The 17,356-nt window shown below is 57.6% G+C and overlaps 1 protein-coding gene across 2 annotated transcripts in view; it reads left to right on the top strand.

The window, feature by feature from the left end:
- The window catches only part of CFAP46 (cilia and flagella associated protein 46), a 96,236-nt gene that overhangs the window by 6,675 nt on the left and 72,205 nt on the right, over positions 1–17,356 (top strand). For both annotated transcript variants that reach the window (XM_049645925.1, XM_049645924.1), the window contains exons 9-15: positions 2,212–2,311; positions 8,384–8,482; positions 10,169–10,359; positions 15,054–15,282; positions 15,416–15,536; positions 16,540–16,663; positions 16,843–16,973. In XM_049645925.1, coding sequence (XP_049501882.1) covers positions 2,212–2,311; positions 8,384–8,482; positions 10,169–10,359; positions 15,054–15,282; positions 15,416–15,536; positions 16,540–16,663; positions 16,843–16,973 — 995 coding nt within the window. The remainder of the gene's footprint in view (positions 1–2,211; positions 2,312–8,383; positions 8,483–10,168; positions 10,360–15,053; positions 15,283–15,415; positions 15,537–16,539; positions 16,664–16,842; positions 16,974–17,356) is intronic.

Below are 17,356 nucleotides of genomic sequence, written 5' to 3'. Positions count from 1 at the left end.
GGAGACACAGAATCTGAAACAGGCCCCAGGCTCTGAGCTGTCAGCACGGAGCCCGACGCGGGGCTCGAACTCATGGACCGCGAGATCACGACTTGAGCTGAAGTCGGCTGCTTAACCGACTGAGCCACCCAGGCGCCCCCAAATTTGACTTCTAAGTGTAGGTGACTTTCAGGTCATTATAGCATCTTACACAGCATTTCAGTGTCTCAGTTCTGTGCCTTCCAGAATCCTCTCGGTGCTGTTTGAGTTTAGGATAAGTCCCGGGTCGGATTCCCAGGAGTGGGTAGCTGAGCCAGAGGCTGACAGAACGAACCAGAGTGTACTTTCCAGTTTATTCCCGCAGAGATGATGGGTTTGCTTCCCAATCCACTGTCACATTGTCACGTTGACATAAAAGGACGGAGCGAGCACAACCACACCCCGTTGGTGTGGCTGCTGCAGTTACCGTATCGCTTTGTGATCCGTGTGCGCGTCCCCCAGGATCGCTGAGGGGTGACCCTCAGCCGTGTCTGGGTCCTTTGAAGTCCCGCTGTTGAGAATTGATCCCTTGATAAATCCCACTGATTTTCTCATCAACTCTGCACTCCAAACACGTGAAACATCCTGGCCATTGTCCGCAGTGATTATTTATATACTTTTTCTATCCATCATTTGTTAGTTGACTTGAGGGTGTTATGGGTGGCATTGAGCCCCCCCAAAAGATCGTTCAAGTCCTAACCTTTGCTGCCGGTGAACATGATCTCATTTGGAAATAGGGTTTTGTGGATGTAACCAAGTCGAGATGGGATCACACTGGGTGAGGATGGGCCCCGAGCACTGACTTTTGTCCTTATGAGAAGAGGGAGGTTTGGGGCACGGATGCCCCTGGGGAGGAAGGCCGGTGACGATAGGGGCAGACACGGGAGAGCCGTGGCCGCAAGCTGAGGAACACCAGGATGGCCAGCAAACACCAGAAGCCGGCAGAGCAAGGAAGGATCTTGCCCCGGAGCCGTCAGAAGGGGTGTGGTCCTGGGACCGCCATCTCAGTCTCCGGGCCTCTAGAACTTTAGAGATTAACTTGTTGCTGTTAGGCCACCTCGTTTGGGGTAATTGGTCCCAGGAGCCCTAGAAAACTCTTAGGCGGGGTCTATTTTCAGCTGCTACGTCACAGACTGTCACAGACATGGGGGCTTCAACCGTGCACGCTGATGACCTCCCTGTGCCTGTGGGACAGGGATCCGGGCACAGCTGCCATCGAGGTGTCAGCAGGGCAGTAGTGGTCTCTTCTGAGACCCGACTGAGCAGGGGCATTATCAGCGCCAGCTACGGATTCCGGACTAGCACAGGAAGCCAGCGCTGTTTGGGGTCTGGCCAGGGAAGCGGCCTCTGCCCAACATTGTGGGTTCCTGTTGGTTAGAAGCGAGTCTCGAAGGGAAGGGATCACACAGGCCATAGGCACCAGAGTGTGGGGTCACTGGACATCCTGAGGCAGCTTGTGTCTAGACGGGATGACCAGGGCCACAAGATGTCTTGGGTTCACTGTCACTTCGTGTATGAGCTCCTCCACTGCTCTTGAATTTATACAGAGTTAATGGGCCGGGGGTGGCCTGGGGATGCATTTTTAAAATGATTTTCATCATTTTTTATTTCAAATTTAATATGTAATAATTGTAGAGAGTTTGAAAATGAATCGATGTCAGATTTCAACATGATCATGTAGGCTTTCACCTGCTTTTCCCATATAAATTGTGAACACGTTTCTGCATCATGAAATACTCTACAACGGAGTTCTCAACATGGGTTTTCAGACCCTCGAGGCGGTCAGTGAGGACACCTCGCGTTGTGTGAACCTCGGGTTGTGTGAACCCAGGCACACACTTTTGAAGGCGGACGCATGTGTGTACATGGATGTGTGGCGTCCCCTCCGGCGTCCTCTGCTAGGGCTGGGCCCTCCCTTGGGGGGGGTCTCACTACTCATATGAGCGGCCCCAGGGGAAGTTTCTAGAAATGGGTCTCTGGGGCACCCGATGATGCAGAGCCGGGCCTCCTGCTGAGCTCGGATCGAGGGGGAGGGGCGGGTCCGTGCGGTGGGAGCTCAGGGAGCACCGAGGGGCAGCACATCAGGGAGCCGGGCCTGCCGGGGCCTTGGAGCCCCAGGGGCTGCAAGGTGAGTACGGGGTACGTTCCTGTCACCTCTGTCCATTCATTGCTCTCTTGTTTCTTGGTTTCCAGAATTCTTTTGCTTTTTGAACTGGCTCGTCTTTCCTTGACCTTGAAATGTGAGCAGATCTCCTCTGACTGCATCTCCGACTTGAAGAAAATCGACAGCCAAGTAAGTGACCGATGACTGTGGCACGCAGCGCCTCCTCCCTGGGATCTGAACACAAAAGGCGAAAAGCAGGGAAAGGAATTGGAGCGGCCCTCGTGGGGAGGGTCTGGAAACAGGGGCCTGGTAAACTCCTCCCAGTTTTCCTCACACGCACGTCACGTCGTTGAGATGATGCGATGTTTGCATCACACGCTGTTCCCGCCGTCCCTGGCACCGACCCGTGTTGCCACCGGCTGTTTGCACGGTCCACTCGAACGGCTGCACCGTTATTTCGTGATATTCATGGTCCGAAACTTACTCCTCGGCCGCGTTCTCGGACGTTCGAATCCTGTTACCTTTTGTTCTTACATGAACATTTTGTGCCTGAAGATTTTATCTGCACTTAGGGGTTTCCCCCTAACATAAGGTCACTGACGGGAAATTACTCTGGAAGTTTCACTTTTACGATTTGAAAATGCATATTATAATATTGCCCTCCAAAGAAAAATGTACATTCCCGCCAGAAGTTTCTAAGCCAGCTTCAGGTTTATGTGTTTTAACTTAAGAAGCCGCAAGGGCTCTCGCACAGAGCAGAGGCTATTTAGCGGTGGCGTGGACAGTGTTGAACACGGTGCCCGGTGACCAGCAGAGGCCGTGAGGGCCGCTGCCCGCGAGGGTGGGGAGGTTGGAGGGAAGATTCGCTCGCACGGGGGGACCATTCGCTTGGGTTGGGGGGGGGGGGGGTCACTTCCTGCACTTTCCATTGAGCACCTGCTGTGTTTAGTCCCAGATTACCTGTGGGTCCCAGATACCAGCGGGTCCTTGGGAGTCTCCCTCCAAATAAAGCTCTAGAGTGCCGCCCCTTCTGCGGTGCAGAGAATGGGACACTCGGTTTGGCAGAGGGGACACCAGTCATGTTTGTGGTTCTGTGGATCGGGAAATCGTTCTAAAAAGGGAAATAAAACTTCATTTGGACCTTGACCTGCTGGTAGAGCGTGGATAGGGCAGTGGGGTGGGGGTGGGGCTGGAGACCGCCAAGGCCAGAGAGCGGGGAATGAAAAGAGCGGACGTACCTATTTGGAAGCACTTCCGGGTTCTTTTGCGGGCTGTTCCTGTCTTCTGTGTCCACACACAGTGGCCCAAACTTAGCATCGGGATCCCACCGGCTTCCATCACTCACCAGCTGAGTGACACCCTCGAGGTGTAGTTTTTTGTCTCTGTACGGAGCCAGCAGGGACAAGACCGCTTTCCTGGGGCCTCTGTCGGAGTCCAGTGCTCTGTCTGTGGTGAGGGGGGTGGTCCTTGCTGCCGTCGGCGGCTTCCTGCAGAGGTGGGTCACGTGTAGGCGACGGGGCCCTCACCACCCTGCTGCCTCCGGGGGAGGTCCCTCAGGGACTCTCTCCCCGACTCTGCCCAGCCGGCCCTGCCCGCCCAAGCTCGGAGGTGGCCTCCCTTCGGGCCGCCTGCGAAAGCGACCTCCAGCGAGAGGAACATCCCTCCTGGGGGGGGGGGTGTTATCCCTCCTGGTGCTGCCATCTGACAGGGTCAGCGGGTGCTATCAGGCCTGTGGCATCTGGAAAAGTCCAGTGCCCGTTCTTGTTTATGTAGATTTTTCACTCGAATGAGGCGGGCTCAGCGAAGTGCACCTCAGAGGTCAGCGCCCCCTTTCCTCGCTGGTCTTTCCAACACCCTCAGTATTTATTGGTGCTGGATTTTGTGAATATTCTGCGTGTCCTTGAAGTGGATTCCTTCATTTTTTTTTAATGTTTCTTCATTTTTGAGAGAGAGAGAAACAGAATCTGAAGCAGGCTCCAGGCTCCGGGCCGTCAGCACAGAGCCTGACGCGGGGCTCGAACTCACGAACTGTGAGATCGTGACATGAGCTGAAGGGTAGGACACTTAACCGACTGAGCCACCAGGAGCCTCTAACACGGGTATTTCTAATATCACTTGAGAAAGAGCACATTGTCCTATGTCGTATGTCACCCCACTTCTCAGCGTAATGCCTGGCCCTGGAGAGGTGCTCTGCAGATTTTTGTTGAACAGATGGATGGGTGTTAAGATCATTCCGGTCTCTCTAAAGCGGGCACGTTCAGATTCCCGTGGTTTGCCAGCTCTTTCTTCGTAGGGTCTCCCTGCAGTGACGGGCAACGTGGTTGGGAAGTCACACGGCTGGGTCAGGGCCCGTCCAGATCCACCCTGGGTCAGTGTGGAGAAGCGGCAGCCGAGAGGGAAGAGGCGTCATCGGGGAAGCAGGCAGAGCAAGGTTTCTGGCACTGACTGTAATGGCTGATGTCTTACTATCCTCTTAAGAGGAGAGTTAAACAAAAGTAAAGCAAAAACAAACATGTAGTTCTAGGTGATCGTTCAGAAATGAGTGGACCTTTTCTTAAAAGGGGGAAAGAATACGAAAGGGACATGGTGAAAGAAACGAACTTTTTCTGGCCAAGATGGAATAAAAGGCCCTCAAGCCTGAAACGACGAAAAAACCAAACAGTGTGTGAAACGCTACATTTCAGGACACTGAACAATAGATGATGAAGGGAAGCGAAACCAAGAGGTGGGGAACAGGTGGGGTGGGTCTTAGCATCGTCCAGTTTACCGCCTGGAGAGTTTGTAGACTCGGCGGGCGGAGGGGAACACGGGTGAAGCCAGTGGCATTCTACCGGATGGAGGACGAGCTGCTGGTCAGGAGGACGAGGTGGCCCAGTTCACGGGACCGAGGACCAGAGAGGAGCCAAGTGCACGAAGGGAGCTGTGGAGAGCTCCAGGGGCTGCGTCAAGTCTTTAGCCACGTTCTGATTAGCGCCCGTGTATGAGGAAACTACATGAGCTGCAGAGAGAATCCCCCAAAAGGAGACCAGGGAGCAATCTTCAGAGGTTACACGGGGCTGAGAGTACTTCCTGGAGTGGAATTTAAAGCCGCTAGACCTAGATCCTGGCTTCGTGGCCGCTTAACACACACGTGTGTCACACACAGCATCACCACTGCCAGCTAGCCAGTGCCCGGGACCCCGGAGCTGCTGTCGCTTTGCAAGCACCCGCGATGCAGGCTGCCGCCTGGGCGCCTGTGCGTCGGACATCGGTGCCGCCACCACTACCAGGGTGCTTGCACCCCAGGCCGGGTGCCAAAAGAGACATACCCTGTGGGAGAAAAAGGGATCGGGGGTCCCCAGCAGCCTTCACCACCAAAGACTCCAAGAGACCTTGAAACTAGAGACCAGCAGCCTCGACTGTTGAGGAATCCTATAGTCTTCGCCGATGCTAACCTTGGCTGATGGAGCCGCACGGAGACCGTGACGCTGGGCCTTTCCTAGAACTGTAGCCGCCACATCCTGTCCACTCACAGGCGAAGGTCTTTCCCCACCAAAGTCTGGAAAAGATGACTACTTCGTCAAATGCACAGACGTCAACACAAGGCTGCAAGAAACACAAAAAATCAAGGAAACGCGGCATCACCAAAGGAACACAGCAGTGATCCGGTAGCCTCCTCCAAAGGAATGGAGAGCTATGAATTGCCAAATAATTTGAAACACTTGTTTTAAGAAAAGTCAGCAAGCCACAAGAGAACACAGATACACAATGAAATCAGGAAAACCACACGTGAGCAAAATGAAAAGGTCGATAGCAATAGAAATCTTAAGAAATAATGAAATAGAAATTCCGGAGCTGAAGAATACAGTGAATGCAGTGGAAAGTGCAGTAGAGAGCATCAGTAGCAGACTTGATCAAGCAGAAAAAAGAATGTGTAAACTCAAAGGGCATTTGAAGTTACCCAGAGGAGGAGAAATGAAAACGAGTATGGGAAGCCCATGTGAAGCGAAACAGTGTTTGCGTTATGGGAGTCCCAGAAGGCATAGGGAAAGGGGTGGAAACCTGATTTAAAGAAATAATGGTTGAAGTCTCCCCAAATCTGGGGAGAGATATGGTCATCCAAGTACATGAAGCTTGTTGGTCCCATAGGGTTCAAGCCAGTGGGGACTTCACCAAAACGTATTATAATAAAGCTGTCGGAAGTTTTATCGTAAAAATTATTATAAAAGAGAATTCGAAAGCGGCAAGAGACAGTGATTTCATACAAGGGAACTGCCATACGGCCATCAATGGATTTATCAGCAGAAACCTTGCAGGCCAGGAGAGAGCTGGATGATATATTCAAAAACTTCCAAACAAGTATATTCTATCCAGCAAAGCTGGATAGTCCTTTCATTTTAGAAATGAAAGAGAAATAAAAGGTGTTCTCAGACAAACAAAAGCTGAGGAAGTTCATGACCACTAGACTTGTCTTAGAAGGAAAGCTAAAGGGAGTTCTTCAAGCTGAAATGAAAGGACATTAATTAAATATATGACAGTATAACGTTCACTGGTAAAGGTGAGCATATAGTCACGTCAGAGTATTCATATTTTAATGGTGGTGTGTAAGTCGCTTCCCCTGGTATAGAGTTTAAAAGACAACATTATTAAAAGTAACACTACAGTAATTTGTTAATGGATACAAAACGTTAAAAGATGTAAATTGTGACATAAAAAACATAAAATGTAGTGGGGGGTAGTGAAAAGGTAGAGTTTTTGTACTGATTGGAGTGAAATTGTTTCAACTTAAAATAGATTGACATTACTATACATTTGTAAGGAGCCTTTTGTAACCATGAAGCACAATGTGCAAAAGAGCGAACGAATCAAAGCATCCCACAGTGGAGAGCCGTCAAATCACAAAGGGAAAAAAAAAAGCGAGCGAGGAAGAAAGAAACACAGGAAGTGCAAAAACCAGCCAGGAAGGAAGGTGGCGGTGATAAGTCCTTACCTATTAACAACTACTTTAAATATAAAGGGTTAACTTCTTCTATCAAAAGAGACAGGGTACTGAATGGGTTAAACAACAAACCAAAACAGGCCCGACTATGTGCCCACAAGAGACTCACCTCAGCGTCAAGGGCACGTGTAGGTGGAAAGTGAAGACGTGGGGAAAAGATACTCCGCGTAAATGGCAACCACAGAGCAGAAGTAGCTACACTGATACAAAAGTCGAAAAACGTAATGAGACCAAGAGGACCGTTATATAAGGACGTGATGAAGGATGGAGATGAACAGCCTATGAACCGAGAGAGGGCGAGGTCTGGAAGGGTCCCAAGGGCAGGAACCTCTGTCCCTGTAGAGTGGAGGCGGCTCACCCTCCTGGTATATGGACGTGTTTGCCAACCTCGAGGCTCCCCGAACCCTGTACTGTTGGGACGTTATGGAGCCTTCCTCCCATAGGCGTGACACAATTAGTAATCCATCTCCAGCCCCCGCCCCCTCTCTCGGGGGTAGAGGCAGGTCTGAGAATCCCAAGCTTCTAATCATGGCTTGGTCTTTGTGTGACCGGCCCCCCCCCCCCCAGGAGACCCCCCCTCCCCCCCGGGAGCCACATCTTTAGGAAAGATGCTCCCGGTGCTCTGTCACTCAGGAGATTACCGGGGTTTCAGGAGCGCTGTGCTGGGAACCGAGGCAGAGACCAATGTTGATATTCACTCACGTCGACACACCTACTCGAACGGCCGCAGTGAGCAGACTGACCGCACCAGATGTGGGAGAGGACGTGGGCGGGCTGGGGCTCTCTGTCCGCCCAGCCGCTGGGGACTCAGGATGGCATGACACCTTTGGAAAAGCTTAGCAGTTTTGTAAAAAGTGAGGTAGACGCCGCCCCGACAAACCCCGGGCTCCTGCTGCGGCCCGCCTCCGCGTCCGGCGAGCAGGGCACTCTCTTCCTAAGCCGGCGGGGGTTAAGTCAAAGAAAACACGTTGGCCAGACTTTATAAGAGTTTATCTGAAATTGGTGCCATCATGTAAAAATTCGACGTCCAGTGAAATGGGCTCTCTCCCCCGTGGTTAAAAAGGTAACCAAAAAAGCTGTTTTTGCTTTCTCACTTGAGTCTTTGCATTTTGGGGGACAAAGGTTACGTTTTTTAATATATGTATTTGTGTTCTCTAGAGGTCTTTTTGTTGAGTTTCTACCTAGTACGTTAATATCTTTAAATGGTTTTTGAAGTTAATGAATGTGTGTGATTTCTTTCACTAAAAACCCCCACGTGTACAAAAACTATGTGTGTCCTGTAGGACCCTGGGAAGCTGATTGAAATCAAATGCCTGGAGTATGAATTAGAAGCTTTAGGACTCGAAAGTAAAGTTAAAGTCTACGCCCGAGCAGCTGTTGAGGTAAGTCCTTGAACAGGAGTCAGCGTCACTGAGCGGCTTTGCACGTGTCCTGGAAGGTCGCTGGCCCCCGGGTGAGGGGGACACAAGGCCAGCCTCCCGTGCCTCGGGTTCCCACCGGTGAACACAGCCTCCCCGGCAGGAGCCCCGCCAGGACGGGCTCCCCCACGGCTCCTGGGCCACCAGATAGCAGGCACATCGGGGTCACGCAGCCTGGGCAAGGGGCGGGACACGGAGATGAGCTCCCGAGAGCCCTCCTGCTGCCCGAGTGGCAGTGCCCATCCCCGTAGCCCCATGCGCTTGCCCTTGGTCAGGCCTTCGTGTCCCTGTCGTGGCTCTTTGCCATCCAGACTCACGTCCAGGAAGGCAAAAGTCACTCCCTACCACAGCGTGGGGCTATCAGCCACGCGGGGCCTGGAAACCCGAGGGGCTCGGGGTAGGCGGTAAGGTCGTTGCATGCAATGGGGGCAGGCAGGGATCTGGGGGTGGGGAGACGAGGGTGGCCAGAGGCTGCTGGGGATTCAGGGATCCCCAAGTGCGTGGGGAGAGGCAGGGGCCCCGGGAAGGGCGGATCCAGGGGACGCCCAGGTGGGCGTGGTGTGTGCTCCCCGTCTGCGGTCAGAGAGGAGGCAGCTGCCCAAATGTGGTGGTGACGTGAGCTTGGTTTCACTCTCCCATCTGCTTACTCAGCGCGGTGGGATTTGGACCGGCAGCCACTGCCAGAAAAGGAGTCCAGAGATCGTTTTAGACCATTGTTTAATGAGAAATTTGCAGCTTAAAAGGAGAAAAAAAGCTGTCAAAACAGAGATTTGGAGCCTCGTGTTGATTGGAGCCAATGCGGGCACTCGTGGGCTTGGCTCCTGGCACCCCCAGGGAGCCTTCGGGCCAGGAGATCGGCGGCCGGGCACGGGGCCCCGTCCCCCACACCTGCAGCAGGCTCTGTGTGGTGCCTTCATTGCGGCCCGGCGGATATGCGTTCCTCTCAGACTTGCCCGTGTGGCTCCTCTAGCGTTGACCCTCCTGTCTGGCACCTGGTAGGCGCTTGACAAACGCTGTGTAGGAGACGCTTTGCAGGGAACACTTTGGCCCCACGTGTGATCAGGAGATAGCAGCAAACGGGCGGTGCGTGTGGCCCTAGGGGCCGCAGGGAGTGCTGTGTGGAGCACAGAGCAGCTTCGGACACCGGTTCATGAGGCAGCGTGAGGGGAGGCCCCGAGGGTGCTGGCAGCCAGAAGCGTGGGACGTGGCCGAGTTTAGGACCCGTGGGCAGCCCCCGTGGGCTCTGAGGAGGCGTGGGGCTGGGAAGCCGGTTCCACGCATCTGAAAACACGGGACCAGAGCCTGTCTGGTGGGAAGGGCACATGCAGCACGGAACAGGGGACGTGTTCTTTGGGTTGTAAACGTAACAGGCCGTGGGCCACAGGGAATGTACAAGGCTGAGAAGTGCACTTGGATGGACTCAATTCAGGGAAGAGAACCTCATCCACGGGTGCGCGGAGGCCATTCCGGGCTTTTTAAGGGAGCATCTCACAGACATTCTTACATCCCTTCTAGAAAAGAGGGTGCAGGCCATTGCCACAGACAGGCTCAGACCTCGGTCCCGGCTGGCCCTCCAGCTTCCGGGCCTCGGGACCAGGCTCCCCACGCGGTACATGGCGCTTCACGGACCGGTCGATGTGTTTTGTGCAGGCCCAGCTGAATATCGTACAGAGACTGGACATCACACTGCAGCGAGCCGTGCGCCTGGGCGACCCCAGGGTCATCCACGTGGTGTGCACCACCCAGTGGAACACGTGTCTCCCTTTGCTGCAGCACAACCTGAGACACCACCTGCGGAAGCCACTGGCCAACGTCGCGGACGTCCTGGAGAAGGGGGACAGGTGGCCTGCGTGTCTTCGTCCTGGGCTGTCCTCTCAGAGACGGGGAAACGTGGTGGGAGGGGGCCGGGGCAGAATCCCTCAACACCGGGAAAAAGATGAAATCCAACTGACTTCCCCCGAAAAGGGTGCAAGCGGGAAACCCCACCCGTAGCAGAAAGGGCTTGTGTGGCTGCCGCAGGGATGGAGCCATCCGTGTGCCCCGCGCGGGGCTCGGCGGTCCCCCACCGCCCGCTAACGGAGAGCGGGCGCCCGCCTGGGTCCCGGCACCGAGGGTCCCCGAGCCTGCAGGCACACCTACACCTCCACTCTGCTTTCAGTAGGCCAGCCGTGGGAAGTGCTAAGAAGGCAGTAGAGCAGGGAGGGAGGGGGGGTGGGTGCTGTTTAGGCAGGACGGTCCCAGTCGGTCTCCGAGAAACCGAGCCCAGACAGAGGAGATGGCCCGGGGACCGGGAGGATGACGCCCCAGGAGCAGAGCCCTCCACGCACGTAGAAGGGGGGCTCATCAGTCCTCCAGGGGCGGAGATTGTGCCGGGGGACAGGGTCATCAGAGGACCCGGCACAGAGGAGGTATCGCCAGTTGTCAAACGGCCACCCCGCTGTCGAGAACAGCCTGTGGACAGGGCTGGCGTCGGGTGGGATGGAAGCCGGCGTGAGCCGGGAGGGACGGAGCTGTGGGAGGTGGGCAGCAGGCCCACGGCCCCTTGCAGACACCCCGGTCTTGTGCGTCCAGAGCTCACAGGGGTCTCTGGGAAGGTCACCTGGGCTGTGGACAGGGCGTAAACCCAAGGTGGCACCCATTTGAGAGCAGGAGGGCAGAGCGGGCCTTGAAATGCCTAAAGAGACAGGCCGGGCCATGGGAGGAGGACGCAGTCCCGGCCAGTGGTCCCTGGGCTGCTGCGGGGCAGGGGCGACCCTAGGTGGGCACCGGCGCGGGTGCCGGGGGCGGGGCGGCTGGAAAGCACACGTGCCACATTCCCAGCGTCCTCGTTTTCCATCAGTTCTTTCATTTCACAGGTTCTCTAATTCTTCCTTCTCTTTGGCCTGCTTTTAATTTTAATGAGTATATTTCTTATTTCCTATTAGCTTATTTTCATGTATGACTGAGTTTAGAAAATAACTGGTAGTTTCCCCCTTTTTCTCTGCTAATTCTCCTAAGTGACATTGAGACACCGCTGCCCCCAGCAGGATGCACGCGTGGGGGCATCCGCGTTGGCAACAGGCTCTTTAGCCCCGGATGGTGTTTCTTCTGCGGCTGTGAAGACGGTCATGCGCCTTTTCTCTCCCGTTCTTACTGCCTGAATCACGCCGATTGAGTTTTGAGGGTTGAACCAACCGTGCACGCTCTGTGTGGTCCCGATCTTTTCACTCTTTAATGTATTGCCAGGTTGGGCTTCCTTCCCGTGATCTGTTAGAGGGTCTTATGCATATGTTCATGAGGACATCGGCCTGCGTTTTCCTTCCTTTGTCAGGGTTGACATCAAGGTCATGCTGGCTTTATAAAATGAATCGGGAAGCTAAGAAGTATTCTTTCTCCTTAGAAGGTTCTGGGCCTGGGGGCTGTGCCGAGTGGCTGCTTCTGGAGGAGGGTTCCAGGCTGCCACACTCCCCGTGGCAGGTCAACGCCCAGGAGTCCTGGTGGCAGCTGATGGCATTGTCTGTCCTTGTTGAGGGGCTCTTGGCGGCTCCTGTCAGTGTCCCCTCGGGCTGACCCTGAGGTCAGAGTTCCCCTGGGTGCAGAGTCCTCAGCCCAGCGAGTGCTGGCCGGAGTGTGGGCCTCCGGCTCCGAGCCGCCTGGCCTCCGGCACCCCGTGTCTCCCTCGGCTTTGCTCGGCGTGGTCCCAAACACCGCGTCCCGCACGTTTGGGGTCGTGTCTCCTCGTGGCCTCTCAGCCGCTGGTGACCCCCCTGCCTTGAAGGCTCCGGCGTGTGGGTAACACCACCTCCCCAGATGCACGGCCTCTCCTCTTCCATCCTCTCAAATTCTGTCCTCTGTGTACCTCGAACGCGCGGAGCACGGCCTGGCAGTGTCGGGTGGACCGCTGTCTGTCCGCCTGCCTTCACTGTGACCCTCCGCGTGGTGCCTGGAGCCCCAGACCCTCTGCGCTCCGTGTCCTGCTGAGCTGGTCTTCGACCTCACGTCTTTCCGCTCGTCCTTTCTGCTTCCTGCGGCTCCTTCCCTGCCTTCCTCGAGGTTAACTTTTAGAATTCTGTCCACTTCCTCGGCTGTACTTTGCAGGGGGGGGGGGGCGCCACTCGAGGGCAGAGTCCGTGAGGGCCAGTTGCGCACCTGACCCCGCACCCCGCAGGCAGGGCCCCCGCGGCCCTTCTCCTCCCTCAGCCCGCTGCCTGCCTCCCCGCCGTCGTGGCCGTGGGCTCCCCTCGACGTAGTGAAGGTGTGTCCACTTCACCCTGCAGTGCTGCCGTCTGGTCTTGGCGGCCGGTGGTTTTCTTCAACAAGGAGAACGTGTCAGAGGGAAACCGGGTTTCTTAGGTTTGCCTCCCTCTTGGCCGGTCCCGCTGGGTCTCTCCCTCCCACACGCCCAGGCTCCCACCTGCTTGATCTCCGCCCTAAGAGCTTCTGCCGTGTTGACCTGAAATGGCTTCACCTCATCCCCATCTTTGAAGTGTATCTTCACCGGTCACCGGATTCTGGGTTCAGGGACAGTTTTCCTCTTCAGACACTTTGAAGACGACGTTCTGCTTCTGGCCGTCCCAGTTCCTGAGGAAGACGTGCGCTGTTTTCAGCGTCATTCTGTGTGCCGTCAGTCTTTCTGCTTCTTCTGTTTGCAGAGTTTTGGTCATGGGATTCCTCAGAGCCTCAAAGAATCCTCCTTGGGTTGGCTGCGATGCCCGGATATGTGACAGGACATCTCAGGTTTGCGGAGTTTTTGGCTGTGACTTCGTCCTTCTCGCTCTCCGCCCCCTGGGACCTGGGTTTCGAGTGCGCCCTCCATACTGCCCGCAGGTCCCCAAGTCTCCGCTCATTCTTACATCTTGTTCAGTCTGTCCCTCTGATGGCTGATTTCCTTCCGCCGTCTCCTGTGTGCCGTGAGCCCTGAGCAGGAGTTTCCCCCTCACGTAGTCTAGTTCCGAGCTCAGGTACCTCCCGTGTCTGCATTTCTCCACCTCCCCTGAGATTCAATATCTGTTCTGTCCTTAGTATTGTTTTCCTTCAGGTTTTTGATATATTTGTACTTGTATTTTAATACGTGCATTAGTGGATTTATCTGGTAAACTCAACATGTGGTCCTTCCTGTATCCTGACTGTGGTCACATTTTTCTCGTCCTTGCTCGCCTGGTATGCGCTGAACAGTGTGGGTGATACGCTGCGGGGTGCTAGGCTCTGTTGTCCCGTCTGGAGAAGTTGGTTTTTGTTGGAAAGGCGTCGAGTTAACCACGTCTGGTGACGAACAGCCTCCTGGTCATCCGGTCTCTGGTGTCACAGAGCCCCTCCCTCCTGCCAGCCTAGGACTCCAGCCGCCCAGGCTGTGCTCTGATGTCGCCTCCTTGGCACGGCGGCTCCGCGCTCTGTCCCCGGGGGGCTGACAATCACGGGCTCGCGCCTGACGCCCCCCAGGGGCCGCGGTCTCGCTCTGCCGGAGCCTCGTGCCGGCTGCCTCGCACATGTGGCCCTGCTTTGTGGTTGCTGCGTGTCGCAGAGTCACTTACCACCGTCGGAGGATTGCTCACTTCTACGTCCTTTTCGCCTGGTTCCGTTCCTCCCGTTCTGGCAGCTGTGTGCCCTCATTCGAGTCACGGCCTCTTCAAGCGAGCCGTCTGCCAGGTCGTTCCCAGAGTGGGCTGACCCTCCGCGTGGCCCCCTCTGCTGTGTGTGGCATTGGCTGGCCTCGGCCAGCTCCTAAGGTGTCCTCTGTAGCCACCCCAGGACCATGGCCCTGGCTGCCGCCCGGACTCGTAGAGTCTGTGGACAAACCTGGTTCCCCGTGAGGAGCGTGGGCCCTCTCCCGGCACTAACCAGGGCCACGGGGCCTCCCTGCCTCCTCATCCCTGAAGTCACAGGCAGGCCACGTGGCATTTGCGCCTCCATCTGTGCTCAGTTCGTGGGTCCTGTGGAACTTGCGTTCGGCCAAATTTGTTGGATTTGCCAATGCTGGCATCCCAGGGCATGACCCCGTGACGTGGGCTCTCTGCCTCCCGTTGATGGAAAGGCTGTGAGGACCCCTCGCTGATACCCGTAGACACTGGCAGAGGTAGGGTGAGGGCCCATGGGGCACGGTGGCTGTTCTGAGCGTGGGGTGTGCCCCAGCTGCTAAGACCCGAGCGGGGCTGCCTTCACAGGGGCAAAGAGCAGGCTTCTGCCCGCACGCTGCAGGGGGGGCAGGCTGCAGGGAGCAGTGGGAGTGGGGGGGAGGGCGGGCGGCACCTGTGGACGGACCAGGTGGCTGCAGCGTCCCAAGCTTCCCTGTGCACCACCCGGCAGGCCTCACTGGCATGTCCCTGGTCTGCCAGCTTGCTGCTTCTGGGCCTCGGAGCGCAGGCCCCAGCCGCTCTGGCTTCCGCAGGGCCCTCGCTGCTTGTCCCCCCGTCTGAGTCCTCCAGGCAGGCCGGGCAGGGCCTAAAGGATGCAGGAAAGCCAGGAGCAGCCGGAGGCTCACTGCACATCTCCCCCTGGGGCGTCTACCGGGAAGCCAGTGCTCCCGGGGCCCGCATGACGCTGTGCTGTCCCCTCCCAGCCTCATGGTCCTGCTCCGCTGCCAGGTGCACATGGAAATGGTGCACATCGAGGAGGACGAGGACCGGCTGGAGCCGGCCATGCGGCACCTGCAGAAGGCCATGCGTCTGGACAGCCTGGGCCTCTACCAGGACCAGCTCAGGATGGCCTTCAACCGGCTGCATCTGTGCACCAGGCTGTACCAGTCCCCTGAGCGTGCCGAGGACAAGGCCGTCGTGGCCATCGAGCAGGTGCTGTCATCACGGCCTTGTGGGGTTGGCCTGGGGGCTGGGGCCCTGCAGGAGCCCACGTGCCTCCTTGGAACATCCCGGAGACGGTGTCGCTTCTGGCAACGTGACAGCCCACCCTTCCTTCCTGCTGCAGGCGAAGAAAGCTATCCCAAAAGACAGCGTCAGGAAGAAGCGGGCTCTCCTAGTGAACGCGGGCCTGGCCCTGGCCCCCGACACCTTCCAGATTGTGCTCGACAGCGAGAACGGGGCCAAAGGTAGGCCGGCTTTCTCTTCCAGAGCCCAGGGGCCGCCTGAGCCTCGTGCCATCTTGAGGCAGACGCTCAGCCTGGCGTGTGGGGGCCACGCCGTGCCGGCCGAAGGTCCGAACCTTGACGTGTGCGGTCTGGGCCTCTGAAAGCACCAGTCTGGAGGGGGCATGGCTGCAGCCCCCCTGTGTCTTGCAGGTGGCAGTGTCCTCCGTGCCTTCCCCTCGTCCCCGTGGAGACACAAATAAGGCCACATTCTGAGGTTCTGGGGGTTAGGTTTCATCATACCTTTTTGGGGGCACAGTTCTGCCCACTGACCCGCCAAGCACATCACATTCTTGGGGACGGCGGCCGGATGCCCGGCTGGGGGGCCCCACTGAAGGCCGCCCCGAGGCTCCCCCAGCTGTCATGCCCCAGCGGTGGGTGGAAGACGGCTCTGGGACGTGGCCCTCTGTGGCCGTGGGGCTCATTGGGCGTGGCCGCCCTGGCTTTCCACTGTGCCCTGCAAGTGTCGGCAGAGTCCTGAGGTGCTCTGATCGGTAAGAGCATTGCTGGCCGGCCGGGAGCCCAGCCGGAGAAGGCACCCCGGCCCTGCAGGGTGAGGGGCCCCGGGGGCGGGGGGCTGGCTCCTGGAGGTGGCTGGCGTGTTGGCTGAGAGGGGCACAGCATGTGCCACACGCTCTGTGCAACTGTGCCGGGCAGCCCCGTGCTCGGGCGAGCCAGGCTCTCCGTGGCTTGCGCTTCGTTTATCAAAGGGAGCCCCCGCCACCCAGCAGACCAGAGGGCCAGGCCGCGGGAGGGAGCGGGGGGTGTCGGGCAGGGGCCGGTGTGAGGGAGCGCCCTCCGGAGGGGCACCAGCTCACGCCTGTCCGGAGCGCAGGGTCCCCGGGCTGCTGCGTGTGGGGGCGGCACCCCCCTGGCCCCAGGGTCCCCTGGACGGAGGTGCGGCCCCTCCCAGTCCTGGGCCCTGGGACACCGGACACCAGCCTTGCCCTTCCATTTCCGCCCGCAGTGTCTACAGGGAAGACCGGGGGCCGGTTCAGCTACCTGTTCGCGAAGGCACGGCACCACATCATCAGCGTGGACAAGGCCGCCGGGCACTTGCGGCGTCTGGGGGGCGAGAACGCCAGGGAGCGGTGGGTGAGGCGGCGCCCCCGGCCGGGCTAGCGGGACACCCGCCCCAGCAGGGAGGGGCGCGGGCACCCCCCCACGTGGCGAGAAGGGCCGTGGCTCTCGCGCCCCCGCGGTGGTGCCGGGTGGCCTGTCACGAGCGACACGCATGCACGCTCTTGTCGCTTGGCTCCTCGGCGAGCAGAATACAGATCTGGGCCGAGCTCGCCAAAGTCGCCCGGAAGCAGGGGGTGTGGGACGTTTGCCGGACAGCATGCCGCTTCTGCCTCCTGTACGACAACGTCAAGGCGAAGAAGCCGACGCGGCCGAAGAGAGGTACGAGGGCCCCCACACGCGCGCCCAGGCGCCAGCCAGGGTCGCATGTTCTCCGAAGCCCAGAGCTGGACCGTGCGGCCACCCCTGGGCAGGGGCCGGCAGCCCCGATGACCAGTGGGGCGGCTCCTGCCGGGGGCCGGGTCAGTGTGCACGTGCTGGAAGCAGGGGTCCTGCGATGGAAGGGACTCCCGAGCGTCACCGTGACCCGCCGGACCCTGTGCAGCCGGGCCACTGTCCCTTTGCTCTTTGGTCCCTCAGGGTCATCGGGGCTCCAAAAGGGAAGGCACCTGTTGTGAGCAAGAGAACAGAGGCCGCCGTGTCGGGCGCCTGGGGGCAGAGGGCAGAGGGCAGAGGGCAGAGGGCAGAGGTGACAGTGAACGGGG

Source organism: Panthera uncia, chromosome D2 (genome assembly GCF_023721935.1).
Source record: "Panthera uncia isolate 11264 chromosome D2, Puncia_PCG_1.0, whole genome shotgun sequence".
NCBI classification, from domain to species: Eukaryota; Metazoa; Chordata; class Mammalia; order Carnivora; family Felidae; genus Panthera; species Panthera uncia.
The sequence above is the reverse complement of the archived record's forward strand: the minus strand, read 5'-3'. Positions and strand labels throughout refer to the sequence as shown.